This window comes from Cupressus sempervirens, chromosome 5 (assembly GCF_028749045.1).
Source record: "Cupressus sempervirens isolate cs-2001-9-10 chromosome 5, ASM2874904v1, whole genome shotgun sequence".
Lineage (NCBI taxonomy): Eukaryota > Viridiplantae > Streptophyta > Pinopsida > Cupressales > Cupressaceae > Cupressus > Cupressus sempervirens.
Genome location: NC_143122.1, coordinates 182,790,274 through 182,810,756, shown reverse-complemented (window position 1 = coordinate 182,810,756; position 20,483 = coordinate 182,790,274). Strand labels below are relative to the sequence as shown.

The window sequence follows — 20,483 nt, the reverse complement described above, 5'->3', positions numbered from 1 at the left end:
CTTTAATCAAATTCGCCCTTTACCCGATTTCATTCTTCACCAAAGCTCGCACTTCAACCTTTATCGGCTTGTAATCAAATAGAAGGGCTAGGACCCCACGTGGAATTGCTTCTAGTTTTGCACTGCCTTAAGTTGTAATTCTAGATTTTCACTTATAATTCTAACCCAATCAAATTTGCGCCTTCCATTTGCAATTTCATCAATAAAGAAGTACATCTAGTCTTCGGATTGCATACCTTGAGCTAGGCCCATGATCCGGCTGAGAAGCACCATGAGATTGCCATATTTTGATTTGAAGTCTACCACTGTGAACCTCGATGATCTGGTGACTCCTTTCTTTTCTTCGTGCAACCAATTCTACTTTTGTAGATCTTTCCCATGGGGAATTGTCCTTCCTTTAGTCTGTCCTTTACCTATATCATATTTATTGTATTGACATTGGTATTGGTTATTCACCTCATTTTTGAGAAGAAAGTTATTTTGGGCATTATATCCTCTATCTTTCTTAGTATTTGTTCCTTTAGGGTTCTTGCTTGCACTAACATCTACTATCCTAAACACTTATTTCTGCCCATTCGTTCTAAGTGATATGGACTACTCTTATCGATCCCCAAGCTTCTTTCTATCGATGGATTCTACACTTATTTCTGCCTCGCCAAGTCCTATCACTACACTTATCAATCTCCAATCTTCAACCTAGGGGTGGGACTAACACTTATTTCTGCCTCGCTGTTACCTTACGATGGACTACACTTATATCTCCCAACTTCAACCTAGGGTTGTCTAGCTTATTTCTGCCTCTTCAAATGTCCTATCATGGATTCTACCCTTATCAATTTCCAATCTTCAACCTAGGATAGGATGATGAAGTGGTGGATGATGAATGCAAGAAAAACCAAGAGAAACAAAACTAGACAAGAACAAAAGAGCGAAATCCGCTTAAGGACCACTTTCAACTCTAAATGAATTGAATTTACCTTTACTAATGGCCGGGGTCTTCTTTTGAATTTCAGATCAGACTTAAGAATTTCAAGCCCCTTGCAAATATTGATGCCCTAGCTGAAGAAAACAGAATTCTGCCCACTTGAAATTGCCCATGCATGTGCCAAAAAATTAGACTTTAATCACTTATTTCCTTTGCCAAATAAAATCATCCAATCTCTAGGAGAAAATCGCAGCCACTCTAGAAAATTAGAATTTTGTCTTCCACAAATTTCGGCTCCACAAAATTTGGCTCCACAAAAATCGCCTTAGGGAAAGAAATTCTGATTTGCCACAAGAAGTTGCCTAGGGCAAAAATGCAGCCTTCATGGAAAAAAATCAGATTGCCAACAATGGAAATCCACCTTTGCAAGAATGCCAAAATTTGGAAAAAATTGCCTTAAGAAAAATCACTGCCTTCCTCAAAATTCGCCCAAACATGGAAGAAGAGGATGGAATGAATGAGGAGGTAAGGGGAAGGAGATCCCTCTTATACCCAATTCACTTGCCTTCTCTAGCTGGCCGACATGCACCTAGGATGGATAAAAACATTAATTAATGCACAATTCTAGCCTAGATTAAATGATACGCTAAAAATTAATTTTGCCACAATGAAATTTGTATTTTTAAATTGCCGGTTAGACCAAAATTGCAAAAATAAAATAAATAAAGCCTTGGAGATGCTAAACGTTTTCATTTAATGACGATTTAGTAATTAATATATTGTTCAAAATTGGATTTGGCAAGCCAAAATTGATTTTTTCAATTTTAAATTTACCAATTTCTTAAAATATTTTAAAATCTTCAAGGCAGATTTAATCCATTTAATGCCAATTTTTGCAGTTTAATCTAAATTGATTTCGCTATGCAATTTTAATTTTTTAACAAAAATAAATCATTTCTCTAGAATCCAAAATCGATTTTGCAATTTGATTTCACCATCACAAAATTATTATTTTTTTACTGAAAAAATTCAAGATTTTCCAAAACCCCAAATCTAACAAAAATTTCATTTTTTGAAAATTACCCAAGTTTATACAATTATATCCAATTTTTCAAAAAAAAATCATATAAGTACAAAATTTACAATTTTATCTTGCCAAGTGTTGTTCTGTGAAACTTGTTCGGCCTAAGGATAAAATTAGTCGTTCTAAAAAATCAAGCTTAAAACCAGGTGAAAAATAAATTTAACCTCCTCCCTCTTGACCCGAAGGCGTCTAAGAAGTAAAATTTTCTAAGATTGGAAATTTTTGGATGACTTCAAAAATTATTGCCGAGGTGATAAAAAAAGGGGGTCCCCAAAAGTTTTGGGGCGATGGTGTGAAAACCTCACAACAAGATGGAAGATGGAATTCCACAGGAAGGGAAGCATTGGCAAAAACAATATGCTAGAGTAGAGGTTTTAGCCAAATATCCAAATATTTAGTTGGAGAGAACATTTCTGCATCCAATTGAGGTGTTGAGTCTGCAAGATAAAATGTAAAGAAGAGTGAAAAGTGGCTAAGGCTTGGAAAAAGTTTGTGGAAATTTTATGTGCGAGTGAGGGTGGATTTTGATGAAAATTAAGTTTAAATGGAAGTCAAAAACCTAAAAGGTGGAAAGTGGACATGTGGAAAAAGGACACGAAAATGAACATGTGGAGAAATCTTGTTGAAGTGAACAACGGAATGGAAATGAGACTTATTTGTTGTACATTGAATTCTTGCAAAGGGAAAAATGAAAAAAATGGAAAGATGAATGGAAAAGGGAGTTTTTCGAGAAATAATGGGAACATGAACATTTGTAGGAAAAATGACATTGCATTGAACCCTTGTGGTAAAACAACAATTAAGTGAACCTTTGAAGTAGATGTGGGAAGACATCTGATTGCAGTTCAAACTATTAGAAGAGGGAGAAAGTGAAAGCAAAGTGGGAAAACAGATAAGTAGTGTATAATTCCCAAGGTCCACAAACTCCTCAGCTACCTACATAGCCATCCATATTGAGCTTTGTCTACACCAGATTTCTACCTATATTCAAAGTGGAAGCTTCCTTATAATGCATGAAAAACACACTCTTTACCATTGTTAGCATCTAGAGGATTTTCAGCAATGGTTATAGTAGCTTTAAGAAGTATCTCAATATATTTCACCTTTCGATGCATATAAGTATAGTGTAGGGCCATCTAACCTTCTGATACCACTTAATCTTTGTTTGCACCAAGTCAGAGAGAACATTCTTCAATCTCTTACAATCGCCAATATTGGTCACATGATGGAAAAAGGATCATCTCTATCCTTTAACCCATGCTCTTCAATTTAATCTTCACCAACTGCCTCATTTTATGTAGGAATATCACTTGGAATCCCAATATGCATAGCTTGACATAACCTGGTCATAATGCCATGTTGCCCATTTACTACATACATCCTAGAATAGGGTCTATCATCTAGAAATATCACCAATAGAGATGGCTTGGTTCTGATAGATTATAAGCGATATACAAATAGAGGGTTCTCATCAATACATCAATGACTAATAACTGATATTATTGTCAGCCTTCGTTATGAAGATCATTGATTACCACTGCTTATGCAAAATTATCACTAAGGCTATGACTTATGGATAAACCAATTATACGAGCCTTAGATATGATTGGTAATCATTGGTGATGGTAATCTACATGTTCCTGTGATGCAGGAGCATCTTGGTTTTGCTCGATGGCTACGATGGCTACTTTGGAGTTCATGGGAGGAGGCTCGGTAGTTGCTTGGACTGGTACTCAGTTGAAGAAGGAATTTGGGACTCGGCATGGTCTATGGTTGCTTGGCATGGTCTTGGGACTCAGCATGGTCTTTGGTCACTCGACATGGTCTTTGGTCACTCGGCATGGTCTTTGGTTACTTGGCATGGTCTGAGAGGAGCTCGGCTTTGCTTAGGAATTTGGTTCCTGTTGTAGGACATGTATCTAATTTTCTAAAATGAATTAGAGGATGAAAATTTCAGGGATGGAAGAGGGCCTAGACTTCTACCTACGGTTCGAAGCTTGAGTTCTAATTCATCCGGAGCTAGGAGATATTGCTATTTTACCAAGACATCGATTTTGGGAATTTAATTGTTGTAGGAGGCCGACTTTGGCATTTAATTTATGTATTTGTATTTAATTTGTGTTCTGGGGTGACATGTGGCTTAGATTGGTATAAGTAGGAGTTGTGGGAAAGTCTTTAGGTATTATTCATCTATGAAGGAGAGGTAGAGGAGCTTGGAAGAGCGAATTTTGAGAAGGGCTAGTAGCTGCGGCTTGGAAAACAAGGAGATTGCTTGGTGGGCTTGCGAGCACAAGTTGAGATCTTCCTTGGAGGTTTCTACCAGAGTGTGGATCTGGACTAGCTAGGGTGTGGGATTGGATCTTGAGGGATCTTGCAGAACTATTACTTGCTTTGTATTTGGCCGTAACCGGGAAGGCCTTACAGCGCGACACATTGCATGTAATCAATTATATTTTATGAATATATTATCATGATTTGGTATCAGATCTTGCATTGTTTCTTCTTGTTATTATGTTTCCGTTGCATGGTTTTATAGCAAGGGGCTAGGACATCTCCTTTGGGGATTCTCCTGCCTTGCACTGAGTCAGGTGGTATCAGAGCGAAGGTTGTTCCTGAATGTGTGGACAGATTGCCGAAGTTGAGGCAGTTTGCACCAGGACTTGGGTTGGAGAAGTAGATCTGAGTTGATCTTGATTTGGTGGTGGATTTTCTTTTTGGAGTCCTAGATCTCTTGGTTGTGAGGTGGCAGATTGTGGTTCTGGCTTTCAATTGCAGAGGGCTTAGAGATGGGTCGATGGATGCAAAGATGGATGAATAATCTTTTTGAGGCATGATTGTAGAGAATTTTTGGATTGCAAATCCGTGGTCCTAGACTTGTGATGTGGTTCCTGATTGTTCATGCAAGGTGGCAGGTTGTGATCTGACTTGCAAACAATTCAAAGTTGTCACAAGGAGCGTGGGAAGGATTTGTTGCAGAAGGTTTTTGAAGATCTTGGGAGATGGCTCTAAGAGGATTGGACCCTGAGATGATTGCAAAACTCCATGATATAGTGGAGAGGAATTTTTCTAAGATGTTTTCTCGGTTGGATGCTAGATTGGCTGATCAAGCTAAGAAGGTCAAGGTGGCAGAGTTTGGTTTTTTTGATCAGTTTGTGGAGTCTGATACAGAACCTACAGAACAGCTGGAAGTTGTTGCTGAAAATATTCCTAACCTTGTTGATGCTGGGATGGACATTGGTTTTCATGATCAGTTGGATGAGTCTGACATGGAAATTGCAGAACACTTGGTCATGGATGATCTGGTTACTATTGGTGGTGAGTTGTGTGTTGCAGAGCATCTTGTTGTAAGCAATAAGATGGTTGGTGTTGAGAGTTTGGCATGTGTTGATGGAGATCTTCATGTTGCTACTGATGTGGATTTTGTGGCTGATATGGAGTTCGTTGCTGCTGGTGTGGATTCACTAGTTGTTGTTGTGGATGAGGATTTGATGTTGAAGCATTATGTTCAGTTTGTTCCTGGGAGTGAGCATGTTGATTGGATGGTTGAGATTCTAGTGTTTGATAGAATGATGTGGATGTGGATGATGTGCAGATTGGTTTTCTTATCCCTGTTGCAGTGGAAGCCTTTGGTGAAGATGAAGTTGGTTGTTGCTCTTTCTTTGGGCATCAAAGTGTGGGACACACTTTTCTATTTACCTGGGGAGTCTGATGCAGGAGCATCTTGGTTTTGCTCGGTGGCTACTTTGGAGTTCATGGGAGGAGGCTTGGTAGTTGCTTTGGTGGATGCTTGGACTGGTACTCGGTTGAAGAAGGAATTTGGGACTCGGCATGGTTTATGGTTGCTCGGCATGGTCTTGGGACTCGGCATGGTCTTTGGTCACTCGGCATGGTCTGAGAGGAGCTCGGCTTTGCTTAGGAATTTGGTTCCTGTTGTAGGACGTGTATCTAATTTTCTAAAATGAGTTAGAGGATGAAAATTTCAGGGATGGAAGAGGGCCTAGACTTCTACCTACAGTTCGAAGCTCGAGTTCTAATTCATCCGGAGCTAGGAGATATCGCTATTTTACCAAGACATCGATTTTGGGAATTTAATTGTTGTAGGAGGCCGACTTTGGCATTTAATTTATGTATTTGTATTTAATTTGTGTTCTGGGGTGACCTGTGGCTTAGATTGGTATAAGTAGGAGTTGTGGGAAAGTCTTTAGGCATTATTCATCTATGAAGGAGAGGCAGAGGAGCTTGGAAGAGAGAATTTTGAGAAGGGCTAGTAGCTGCGGCTTGGAAAACAAGGAGATTGCTTGGTGGGCTTGCGAGCACAAGTTGAGATCTTCCTTGGAGGTTTCTACCAGAGTGTGGATCTGGACTAGCTAGGGTGTGGGATTGGATCTTGAGGGATCTTGCAGAACTATTACTTGCTTTGTATTTGGTCGTAACCGGGAAGGCCTTACAGCCCAGCACATTGCATGTAATCAGTTATATTTTATGAATATATTATCATGATTTGGTATCAGATCTTGCATTGTCTCTTCTTGTTATTATGTTTCCGTTGCATGGTTTTATAGCAGGGGGCTAGGACATCTCCTTTGGGGATTCTCCTGCCTTGCACTGCGTCATCCTGATTGACTAAGGCATAGCAATATCATTAATTGATGTACAAGCTAACACAAAAATTGGATAGCCTTTTCCACCAATTGATATCTTTGAAATGGCATGATAATGAGTCTGGTTAGTCAAAGACAAAGACGATTTTTGAAGAATAAACAAGAAGTAAGTTGACATGGCACATTGTTAATGCAGCAAGGAGACAAACCAAATACCAATTAATATGCATTAAAAAGATTAGCGATTTGGAGATGAAAGGAATATGAGGATACAAATTAATTGATAACAAACCACTGATATGAAGATACCTGATGCTAGTAATCCAGTACTTGAGAAGGCAATAATTAAATTAGTTAAAACAGTTACAATATGGAGGGGTGTGATTAACATTCAAAAAGAAACTTTAATGAATAAACATTAGACATGTCTATTGGGAACACAACCTTCCATATCCAAGTACAAGATATAAGGACTAGAAATTATTATTTATATCATCGATTTGGATGATCAAGGAGGATCATAGAAAATTAGAAGAATCAGAGGCTGTAAAATATGTTTGTTACTCTTCATAGGGAAGAGATGAGAAAGGAAATGAATCATTTACATTGCTGGCAAGCATTATGTGACAAAAATTCTGATGTAATGTATCTATGAGTTAAATACTGATTCACAAAATAATATATCTGAATTCTATTAGGGATAAGGAACCATTACATGGTCTTGTATGTGTGTGTGTGTGTATAATGAGATCAGAATTATATATATGTTATTATGCATTTTATATATGTGTGTATATATATTTGTAGTACATGAGATATTGATATGTATTAGAATTCAATAATGTTTCTTTAATGGTCATTTTAGTTAATCTTTAGTTTATTAGGTAGTTTCTATTTCCATCATTAGTTCATGGTTGTTTCTTTTAGAAACATCGTCTTTGTAAATCTATATAAGGAGCTTTCATCTCCTTTGTTTAATACAACTACAATAACATTGATTTAGCATAACATGGTGTCAGAGAAGGTTGATGAGATTTCATAAAATTTGGTGGATTTTTTAAGGGAAATTCGAGCCTCTTTTAATTTCTAGAAATTTGTTTTTTGATTTTTAGAAATAAAAATTGTTGGAGGTATTTTATGAAACTTTTATGGTTCCTCTTTGAGGATTTTTGTTGGAAATTGCTAGCTAAGAGTTTTGGTCCTACAATTTCTTGGTTGCAGCAAAAGTCTATTTTTTTGAGGTTGCATGTACTTGCATGTTTTGTTTGTTGGATGTACTTGCATGTTGTTTGCATGTTCTAGTTTACCATGTGAAGGTCTCGTGTTTTGTTGCCCTTAAAAATTTTTTGATGGGTTTTTATAATTTTTCCTTTGAAAAACTTCTTATGGGTCTTACTAAAATTTTCCCTTGAAAGATTTCTTATGGGTTCCAATAATTTTTTCCTTAAAAATTTATGATTTCATAATTCGTAAAGTTGTGTGGGATTCCTTTGCGGGTTTATAATTTTTTCCTCAAAAATTATTTGATGGGTTTTACCATTCATCCTGAAAAACAAAGCTTTGTGTTGTCTGGTTTTGATTGATTTTTCACCTCAAAAATCATGTTGGGTTTTGATCATTTTTTCACCTTAAAAATCGTGTTAAGTTTTTCCAACTTTTCTCCTTAAAAAATCGTGCGTTTTTGGAGTCTATTTTGAGGCATCATGCTCATCTACAAAGTTTGGGGGGTTTGTCGATTTTTCTTTAAAATCGTGCTAGTTGTTCTCAGTGCTTGTCTCTGTCTCTAGGGAAGAGAAACTTTGTTATCCAGCATGAGGTTGGATATTTTATGATGATTTCTGGTCAGAAGTTTTGCTGATTTTGGGAGGGTTAGTGGCAGACTCATCTCAATGGTAGAGTTAGTGTAGGCTCTTGTGTCTTTTTGCAAAGCATTCTGACAAGGTGGGGGAGGGGTGGGAATTTTGGCTTCTTGGTGATTAACATTTTGCAAATCTAGGGAGGGTCTCAACAATGGCAAAATGTTTTGAAGAATTTGTGACCAAAAGACATCAGTTAGACAATGACTATTAAATAAGAGTATTAGAATATTATAATGTTTCTTAAATGGTCATCTTAGTCTTTAGTTTGTTAGGTAGTTTCTATTTCCATCATTACTTTACGATTGTTTCTTTTAGAAGCATCATCTTTGTAAATCTATGTAAGTAGTTGTCATCTCCTTTGTTTAATACAATTACAACATTGATTCACCATAACAATATGTACATAACCTATTCCTTGATAACTAGCTATAGTGCCTTCAGAGGATATGTTGGTTTTGTTAGGGAGAGGCAGAGTAATTCCTCACAAGGTAGGTGATTGGGTAACGACATACATTTCCACTGTGTTGAGGGATTCTAGTTGTAGATTAGTTTCCAAGTGCCCTAAGGATAAGTATTTTCCCATTCTTCCTAAGGTTGATGCTTAGGATAGCAGCAAGGAATTAGGGCTTACGTATGTTAATTGTCAAATGTATTATTTGTCATTTTTTAAATTGTTAATTCAATTCAATTCAAAGGCATAGTGATGTATAATCATTGGAAATGGGCAGCTTCCTTGTAGGGAACATTACAAAGATAAGTAAATTCTCATAGCCATGCACAACCCAAACCCTGGTTCAGAAGTTTAGGGTAAATCAATTAAAGTCCTAGCAGGAGACATTAAAAATGGTATTAGAGCCTTTGATTCTGCCATCCTACAGGGTAGAAGATGAAACAATGAATCATTCTAGTCCAGAAGAAGGAATCTAACAATGTGTGTTTTGTGTAGACTTCACGCCTTCATAAGTTTATCTGTATACTTTGTGTATGCATATTTTATATTTTCTAGTGTATGTACTATGCTCTATATATGGTTCTACTTTTGGTTGATCTAGAAAAAAAGAATAATTGGGAGTGAACTTAAAGATATGAATTTAAGGGATGCTATCATGCAAATTTTGGTTTTTGCAAATTCAATTGGCACTATTAGGAGTTGGCCTAGATCCTTGCCTATGGAAAATGAGGGAAGACTTGTCTAAGGTAAGCTTTACCAAGTTTCTACTATCAAATCACAATTCACATTTGAAATAGGGAAGTAGACACATTTTATAATAACAAAGTAGCTCATCGAAAGGTGGACTACAAATGGGTCTCTATGATCATTCAATAGTTGTTTAAGGACAAACCATTTTGGGGAAGGAAGGAATATCATGCCCCCTATTTACTACAAACATCCCTAAACAACGTCTATTATCTAGTAATATCATTGATAGAGATGGTTTGGTTCCAATAGATTATAATTTATAACCAACATAAAGACCAAGGGCTCTCATTAATCAATCAATGATGAATAACTGATACTATTGTCAGTCTTTGTTATGACAATCGTCGATTAATATTGATCAGGCAAAATTGTCACTAAGGGTGTAAATTGACAGAAGTCGATAATACAAAACTTTGATATGATTGGTCATCTTCGGTGATTTTAATCAAACATGTTCCAATTGACTAAGGCATATTAATTGTTAAAGTGATGTCCAAGCTAACGGAAAAATCAGATAGTTTTAATTCACCAATCAGTATCTTTAAATGGCACAATAATAAGTATGCTTAGTTAAAGACAAAGACCATCATTAAGAATAAATAGCAACTATGTCAATGTGGCGCATTGTTAACATAACAAGGAGACAAACCAAATACAATCAATATGTATTAAGAAGATTGGCGATCTGGAGATCAAAGGAATATGATTAGCATGTAGATTAATCAATAATAAATCATTGGTACGATGACACTTAATACCAGTTATCGAATACTTGGAAAGATAATGATTAGATTAGTTCAACAGTTAAAATATGGAAGGGTGTGATTAACATTTAAAGAAGAAACATTAATGAATAGACAGTAGACATGTCTCCTGGGAATACAACCTTCCAGATCCAAATACAAGATATAAGAAGGAATATAAATTATTATTTATATCATCGATTTGGATAATCAAGGAGGATCATAGAAAATTGGAAGAATTGGAGGCTGCAAAATATGTTTGGTACTCTTCACAAGGAAGAGATGAGAAAGTTAATGAATCATTTACATTGCTGGAAAACATTGTGTGACAAAATTCTGTTGTAGTGCATCTACGAGTTAAATACTGATTCACAAAATATTATATCTGAATTCTATTAGGGATAAGGAACCCCTATATGGTCTAATACATACAGCATATATTTCTGTAAATAATAATGAAATCAGAATTGTATATATGTTATGTTGTATTTTATATTTATGTGTGTGTGTATGTATATAGCCCCTCATGAGGATAGGATGGATTTGCCAGGGAGAGGCAGAGTAATCCCTTAAGTTACCGATTCTTTCTTAGCAACCCTGGATGTGGAAGCTGGTGCGTCCGGAAGCCCTGTGATGCCACCAAGATGCCACCCAGAGTCCAGGCAAGGATTTCTGTGCTTTCTACTCGATGATGTTGGCGTCTTAAGAGAGAAAGTATGAATTGAAGATCTTCTAGTATGCCATACTGTGCTAATACATCCAGGCAGACTGTGAATTGATTTGTCTATGGTATTGTGGCTGGCCAAACTATAAATACTTCTGTAACTTTCCTTCATTGGTTGGGTGTCTAGATGTCGATGGCAGTTGACAGTTCTGGGCAGTTATTTACATGTTATCCAATTATACTTACAGCCCAGATGCACATGAGTTGCATATTAATATATATCTTGGTTCTATTTGTTGTTTGACCTGTAGTTGGACGTCTTGGTTCAAGGTGTCATTGCTGGAAACAGATTTGTTAGTAATCAGCCATTTTTGGGCATTGACATAACCCAGATTTCTTATTTGAAGTCACTGGTTTATGTATATTTTCCGGTTCTCCTATTCTATTCCCTCATCGGCTGCTCATTCCCCAGATGTCCACATGGTGGACCTGGATCCATGGTACTACTATTCTAGGCAAGGTAAGGGAGGGCTGCTATGGCCCCTACTATTTGATATATATATATATATATACACACACGCATCCATACGCATCCACTTCCAACCCCCCCCTCCCCACAAAACAAAAAAATTTCTGCATCCCGCATCCGTATCCAGCATCTGCTTACGAATCAGTAACACAGGTAATCCCTCACGAGGTAGGTGGGTCCTAAGATGGCTAAAGACATGTATTTCCAATGCTTTGAGAGAGAAGTCCCGAGATGACTGTAGACAGGCATTCCCATGCCTTGAGGGAGCCTTCTCGTAGATTGATTACCAAATGCCCTAAGGACAAATAATTGCATGTCCTTCTAGGATTGATGTATATGAGAGAAGGTACTGGATCTTAAGTATCTTAACAGTCAAATGTATTTTGAATCATTCATTCTTTCTTAATTCAGTTCAATTCAAACACATAATGATCTATGTTAATCATTAGAAATGGACAGCTTCCTAGTATGAAATATTATAGAGACTGAAAACTGCCATTCCCAAGCACATTCCAAACCCTAGTTGAGAATTTCAAGGTAAATCATTCAAGTCCCAGCAGGGGACATTAGACAAAATATTTTGATCATTCTAGTGGAGTTCATATTTATAGTTGGACCTCTAGTCACAATCTCCTTGAGAATAAGCTTCAGGGTTGAATCTCTAATGTGTGCATGTGTTCATACAAAACCTAAAAAACCAACTGTTTTGTCTTAGTTTTTCAAGCCGCAAACTTGTCGCATTTCTAAAATCTGTCTAAATTTTTAAGAACCTACATGCATTTGTGCCCTAGCCATAGGTTCCAAATCAACCTAACCATTTAATTGCAAAAAATGCTGCTCAAAAACTTTCTACAAATACAGCAGTACACTTTAAAAAATGAGGCTTGAAAAACCTCTAAAAAAAGGGTCCCAACTTCCTTTTTTGTTGCTAGTTGCAGTTTAAAAAAATTAAGGGTGTGGATTATCCTTTGTCTGAAGCTACGATTTCCCCCCCAAATGAAATGCAATTCTTGAGATTTATCTTAGCCATGAACTAAAGAAGAACAATACAAAAAAATGATCAATCTCATGCATTTAACACTAGGGCAATTTTAACCCAAAAATGGTTGAGATTCTTTTGATATATTCTTGTTGTGGATGTCGCAATTTTTAGAGAAAAGGTTTCAGTCCTTGCAGAATTGGTGTCTCCAAAAACCTTGGTGCTTTCACTGAAATATTTTTACACCATCATAATAAAACTCCTTTTCACATGACCCTTAGCTTAGATACCATGTTGTAAAAATGAATAGGTCATTACATTATAATATTCGGTTAGATATTGTGATACCAAATGCATTAAGGTTTGTCTCCTTCTATCGAGTTTGGTGGATGAATCCAAATAAAGATGCAGAAGGATAAAACATGACATGGCTCACCCAAAACGCTCAAAGTAGAACTAAAAATAGAAAGCAGTAAAGTCGCTAAGGTAATTTTAATAATAAAAGTAAGTCTTATCTTCTAGTAATCATTCAGTATCATTAAAATACAGAGCTATATTCTCTCCTAGTGTGAGAAGTATATTTAATAAAGGGAAAATTTAGGAAGTTCAATAGATTACTAAGATTAGTATTAAGTTTAATATACTACAGGTTAACATTAGTCATTAAAGTTTGCTGAGTTATTGTTTTGCAATGGGAGTAAAAGAGATTAGTTGAGGGAATAGTGGGATTAGCTAGGGGGCAATCCCCAAAAATATGAAATCATTACCTAAATATTACTTTATTTGAGTTTGATTAATAAAATCATTCTTTCTGTGTGGTGCACTGCAAAATACTATACATGTTTCTGGCCAAGTGTGATATTTGTGCAGCTCTTGGATTGAGCATGAGTTGGCAGTGGGCACCCATAGTCCTTTTGACAGAAGTTTATATTATGTGCTATCAGACTATGCCTTTTGGTACATTTTATTGTATTTGGGTATTTTTTTTCTAGATTTTGGTCTTGCCTTCTCTATTCAAATATGGTTGGTTTTGGTTCTTAGGACTTTTAAATTTCTGTGGAGGAAAAATAAAAACTTTAAATGTCTTTAGCAACTTTTTCAATTTTCTGGTGTAGCTGTTTATCTATGTAGTTCCAGACCCAGTTCATAAAAATGGCATTAAGATCACTTTCTTGGCTTTATGGGAGTAGATAAGCGCTTTCATTCCCAGTCACACAAGATGGTGCATAATGAAGAACAGAAGTCCTATTTATCATGAGGAAGCATTCATTAGTTGAATGGATGAGTTATAACTATAAGAGATCATAAGTAGCATGTACTTCGGTATTCAGGACATTAATCAGACTAAATGCTTTGTTCAGTCTATGAACAACAGAGAATACAGAGATAGAGTCGAGGATGAAGGAGAAAACCTTCATTTATTTGGAAGCCAATGGATAGAACTTGAAAGACATGGTCTACATTGAACCTTTTTTGCAAAAAAAAGAAAAGAAGGAAACTTATAGATACCTGTAAGAAGATGAAGAGGGGAATCGCATAATTTAATAGGTTGATGAATGAGATCCTGTTCTCAAGTTTGATGGGGCTGATGGCAATTTTAAGCATATGGCTTGGATTGCGAATATTGATTTTTTTGAAGGCTAAAACCTTGTGGGAGATACTCATAGAACTCCACTTTGGCAATCTCAAGGGACTATTGTTTGATCAGTAGTGAAGGATAGGCACGATGTACAGACATAGGATGATAGTGGTGTTTGTGAGGACATAACATGTGCAATGAGTTTGTATTTATATTGTGCTCTTGAGCATAATATCCTCTGTTATTTCTTGACTTGTAGAAATATGAAGTAACAGGGAAAATTGGCATATTGCTTTAGCAAGCTTTGTTAAGAAAGTATATCAGTTGAAAGGACTTCGTCTTGATGAGTGGTTGTTATCTCTATTGATGATTCTAAGGAGTGCATTCATCTCCCTGTTTAATCTGATAGTCCTCTAGTCTTTAAGTAGAATGCCAAGGGAGGTTTATATCATACTTGGAAGGAAATTGTGTTCTCCATTATAAGTTCTGTTTATGTTTGGTCTCATTTCCTTGTGAAATGTTTTATAAAAAAATTTAATCCCCACAAATTTCACTCAAGGAATTTGTGGACTTAATTAGAATCAACTTCAATTTCTGTTTGTGTTTGATCTGGATTTTTATAAAATGTTTCCCATTTTTTTAATTCCCTCAATTTCATAAAAAAAATTTAGGATATAAATCTTATTAATTTTTGTACATTCTGAAGTGGGTAGAGTATGTCAAAATCTTATCATTTTTATTGATGTGAACACTTGGGTTCTGCTTTTATATATACCCCTTATGCTAGCAGTCTCAAAAATCTTAAATGTCAAAATGATGTCACTCGTTTTTGTCTACATGTCTGTGAAAATGTCACATAGTTTTCCTTCTAGGACGGCTAAAATGTCAAATGATATTAATACTTTAATTAACAGTTAAAACTTGTGCCTACTTGGAAGATTCAGGGAGCAGAGTTTGACATCTACCATTATAGTTATCTTATGATCAATACAATTTTTTTAAAAATTCTAACAATTACTTGTCTTTTAGGAAATAGATGATATCAGCGCAATCCAACCAAGCTGTGAAAGTGACTGCAGTAGGACTAAATCAGTGGAAACACTACTGGATGAGATCAGGCATGGAATAGAGGAATTTATTTCCAACAGTGATGCTGATAGTTTTTGTGGAACTCTTGAACATTTGTTGGGAAAAAATGTCGTTCCAAAAGGATCAGTGATGAATGAAAGCCTGCTACAGTCAGGAAAGAGTGTCTTTCAGATTCACCCTTTACATCATCTATGCCTTTCTGCATACACTGCTTTGGCATCAGCATACAGGATTCGTGCAAATGATGCATTACAATTCAGATTAAGTGAATGTGATGTAGCTTCCAATGGATTTGACTTTTCAAAATCAGTTTCTCTCGCTACAGCTGTCATGACTGCTGATTCAGTATCAAGGGACCATGACCATGATATTCATGGTTATAGTCCCTCCAATTCTTTTGTAAAGAGATATCATATAAACATTTTCCCTCAGGAATATCCACTTTCTGGATCGACTGACCTTTTACACTCCCATATTGTGGCCAAGAAAGAGATTTGCAACTGTCAGTATGCTAAAACCATGGAGGATAGTGATTTAATCAAAGCTTCAGATTCTTCTAGAGCAGCGGCGGCCTATACTTTATTACTTGCAGGTGTAGTTCATCATTTCTTTCTTGCTAGTGAGCAGGGCTTAATCATGACATCTGCACGCTTCTGGATGACTGCTGGAGAGGCTCTGCTTAGTTGGATATTGGGTTGTGGATTTCAAACATCCATTTCAGAAATGAATTGCCATTCCATAAGGAATTGGCTGCATTTAATGTTTGGACCTTTGTCCAAGTGCACAGAATGCAGTTGTTTTCTGCTGAATTACAGTGTGGGAGTTATGCGGTTGCGCTTACATTCTAAATGTGAATGCCGCTTTGGAGAACTCCTTGAAGAAGACTTAGGAAGTGTTGATGGATATCCAAGGCTTCTTAGAGTTTCAGAATTCTTTCTTAGGTGCATGAACAAGTTTGTCAAATTGTTATGGCCTTTGTTGCAGTCTGGACTCCCTTATTTAGAAGCCATAGTGAATCCAGTTGATTACAGCTGGCTTCCTGAATCTGAAAGGCAACAGCTCCTGAATCAAACTTTTGTGCAGGATAAAGTTGAAAGAAATAATGATGAAAACAAAGATACGTGCTTTGGTATTGATCTTACAGAATGTGATAATGTTTCTTACTATAGTTGCATGAAAAAAGAAAAATTCTTTGTTATTCATTGTGCAGTTCACTGCTTTTGTTACAGCAAATATCTTTTAGAGGTATGCTACGGCTCTGATCATCCTCTGTTTTATTATGAACGGAGCTTACTCTAGTTTGGTTAATGAGGCTTTTGCAAGATTTTTGCGGCAAATGATAATAGTGATGTGAAACTTTGGTGGACTATGCTGAATGATTTTTGGGATTCCAATTTTAACACACTGTGAAGCAGTTTGCAGTGCTTACATGGCTAGACTCTGTTCCCAAAATTCCCGTCTCCATCTTCCATTCATCTGGACTCTTGAGACCCATTCATGCTTGGCCGATCAGTCAATATCATTTGCAACTTTATTAACTTTTGATGATATTGAAATTCAATATGCAAATGGAACTACAGCGCCCTGCTAAAGTGATTCAGAAAGTCCTGGGGAAGCTACCTGTTTTAGCTTGATTCCCAATGTACACTCAACTGTTTTTGTATTTTTAAATTTATATTATTTTATAACCAGAACATAATAAACTGGTTTCTGTAAACGTGTTGCAAATGTGAATTTCTTTAATTTCAGTTTGGTCCTTGATGCAATGAAAACACGGGGTTATACCTCAAGCAATTTGCTTTCTGCAACACTTTCGTCGTTGGCCGTGGACATACTAAAAAAACTTGCATGTGAGCTGTAAGTATTTAGAAACTTGATAAAGTATGTGGGATTACCATGATAACTGAGTATGTTCAAATGGCGTTTTATAATATTTCATTGCGGGCAGATGAATTGTGAAATTTACACAGCAAAGTTTAAATTCTATAACTAGTTCATCTCTTAGGTTTCCCAGTCTATTTATGTCACAAACTATTATCAGAAAAATTGAGCGGAGTTTCCTGCAATTTACCTGTGGCTATAATGAAGCAAAAGCTATATTATCATAAATTTGTTCAAAAGTTTTGAGACATATTTGAATGCAGTTTGGGATACCTTTTCCATTAAGTTTCAACTTATTTCACAGTTTTATAAATGCTTTGTTTCCTACAAAACTTTGTGTTGCAACGTATAATGCAGATTATCTCAATTTGTGTTAACTTATATACAGTACAATATGTTGATACATGAAAGGATTCGTTTCACTTCCTGCATACCTTTGGAAGAGGCTTTAGAGAGTTGGTGGCAGACGCATGGATGTGGGTTAATGTGCGAGGTGGTATGGGACATCTACTTGTAAGCTTTGGTGGGAGAGAAAACAAGGTTGCCTGAGCTTTTGGACAAAATATTTGTTTTTTAGGGGATTGACCGTCCCGGATTTGCTATGGTGTCTTTGTAACTGCAAGGATGTATTCAAAACTGCAAGGATGTATTCAAAATCGATTAGAAGTGACAATATCATTTTGTTGTTAACTGTGGCTGGCAATTAAACAAATGTCGTGCAACTTTTTTCTCTTCAATTATCGTAACCGTTGGGCTTCCTTCTATGTTGTAAGGCTATAACAAGCCATTTGAATCCAAATTAGAGTAAGTTTATGCAAATTGAGGGACGCAGCTATCTTCCCACAAAAATGTACTGTTGACCAATTTTTAAAAGATCAAAAACATCATGAATTTTTTTGAAAATTTCAATGTTTGATCTTCATGATCTGCATAGTTTGTAATCGAAAACAAAACAAATGGAAAAAACTCACTGTGTTGTCGTGAATTTGGAAAAAAAGAAGTGTGATTTTATTTTGTCTTTGGTGTTTTTTTGTGGGAGATTAGTCTGTCTTCAAATTGAGAACTTGTAAAAGGGAATTGAATTAGTTTTTTGCTATTGGCACAATAGGAGGTTGTGAGAGTACATAAGGTCCCTAGTGTTGGGTCATGAAATTTTATTAAGAAGATTAATGATCTCCCCAAGGTCTTTGGGTTCCTAGGTACTAGTGTATGACTTAGGAAGATGAAATATTGTTTTGATAAGGGGCCTATTTGGAATTATTTGAGTTTTGTTTATAGGCAAGTTAAGTTTAGTTTTAAGGAGTTATTGTAGAATAATGATGCCTATTAGAGTAACACACATGGACATGTAGTAAACTAGATTATCTTCTATTTTAATTATTGATCAAAGAAAACACAAAAGAGTATAGTTAGAAAAATAGAGGTTGAGGTATGGAGGCATGAGTACTTTTTTGTTAGATGAACAAGCAATTAGTACTCAAGATAATTTTCTATATGTAATTGCATAATTAAAACAAGCAGTGGTGCTATCATTAAAGGACATCTTGAATCACGAGAGTTCAAGACCATCTCATACCATTTATATGCATACTATGAGAGTCCAAACATTAGAAATAGATAAGATTCAAAACATTTTTATTTATTTTTGTGAAAATTAGTGTTTGTCACATATATAGAACAAGAAAAACCCTTGAAAAAATAGGGCTCTAATGAAAACCTAGTTAAAAAATGTGAAAAACTAAAGTTGTAGAGCTAAAACTTTTGAAGCTCTATGCCTTTTCAATGTTGCTTAAGTACATTGGCTTCAAGAGGGGACATGTGCTCATCAACAACATAATGTTGCAAAATCAATCAAAGAACATTTTTTGATTTGAGGGTTTTGTCAAGTTGTGTAGTCATAAACCAATTCCACATGCAAATTTGTTCATGTTGTACTTTAGATTCTACTAGAACTTAGAGAATGTAAATTTGCATTCAAGATGTATTGATTAGGTAAGGTGTTTTGGCACAAAATGGACATGTCAATCAATAACATTCATCATTTTCTTCATTGGAGATAATAATAACATTGTGATTCATGTTTGCAGTTACTAGTCCACTTGCCAAATTGTACACCAAAGTATTTTAAACTAACCAACTGTGAAATTTTGAAGAACTAATAATTAGAAAATAAAAACCATGCAATCATTATTTAAAATTAAATCAAATTCCGTTACATTTAGAAAGCAATTAAATCCTCTTGAACACACGAGTTAGGTTGTAGTAGGATTTGTACATGTGAAATGATACGATTGTATGCAAGTTAGGTTGAACAAGGACTTAGAAGGGTGAAATTGCCTTTCGTGGTGTCCTAGATGGCAAGGGGACAATGTTTATTTGCTAGGCAAATTGTTAACACTAATAAAGTGAAAACTATCTTGCTTGCTCATTTTGGGTGATCATATTAATTATATGACATTTAACATTTGGTTGGCTCAACTAATAAGATTGGCAAGGTACATAATTCTTAAGATTTTAACAGTATAAGGATACAAGAGTTTGGGGATTGGCTATTGGGATGTTGAGGTATGCCACTTTTATAGGTAGGATGACACAAAAAGTTACAAAGATCTACAAAAATGAATGCTATGAGATGCTTTGTTTTTGGGATAGTCAATGTCAACCTAACTTGACAAGCTCACTACATTAGTAGGGATTGTGGATAATGTATACTTGACAATAAATATCAAGGAAAATAAAAGTTTTAGGGTTTGTAAGGAGGGAAGTGGTGGACAAAGTTCAAGGATTGAAGATAATGGTTGTCAAAGGAGACAATAAAAAAGGTTAATATTTTTGAAGAGGAAAAAAAGTGGGTATTGAAGGCTATAAATACCCAATGCTAAGAAGGAAGGACATGTGAACACATAAAAATAGGATTCAAAATTTTGAAATACTTGAGATGAACTTTGGTTTAAAGGGAAATCTAGCTTGCAAAAGCTAGAAAGCCTAAATGTGGAAATTAAAGGTTGAGGAACAAGTTATTTGAATATGTGATACCATGGAGAAATGACACAAACATACTACACTTTCGTAAAAAAATCATGCCATGAGAAGTTTGGATTTCTAGGATCAAACATTTGAGTTGACAAATTTCCCAAGAAAAGGAAATGGACATCTTGAATGTTTTTGAGGCGGAGAAAGGTGAGGGTCGAGAAGTAAAGTGCACAAAGTAGTATGAACCAGAGAAGGGGTGTCAAAAATTGGCTAGGGATCAGAGATCTATGATATGGAAAAAAATAATAGGCATGTTCCTAAAAAGCTAGGCCCGTAGGCAAATAGGAGAAGTGAGCTCCACAAAAGGTTTTGATAA

The 20,483-nt window shown here is 35.9% G+C and overlaps 1 protein-coding gene across 1 annotated transcript in view; it reads left to right on the top strand.

Annotated features, from left to right (window-relative positions):
• The window catches only part of LOC149555020 (SET domain-containing protein), a 76,098-nt gene extending 59,037 nt beyond the window's left edge, over positions 1-17,061 (top strand). Inside the window, exon 4 of the mRNA XM_089829047.1 lies at positions 15,194-17,061. Coding sequence (XP_089685173.1) covers positions 15,194-16,552 — 1,359 coding nt within the window. The 3' untranslated portion in view covers positions 16,553-17,061. The remainder of the gene's footprint in view (positions 1-15,193) is intronic.
• The last annotated feature ends 3,422 nt before the right edge of the window (positions 17,062-20,483 follow it).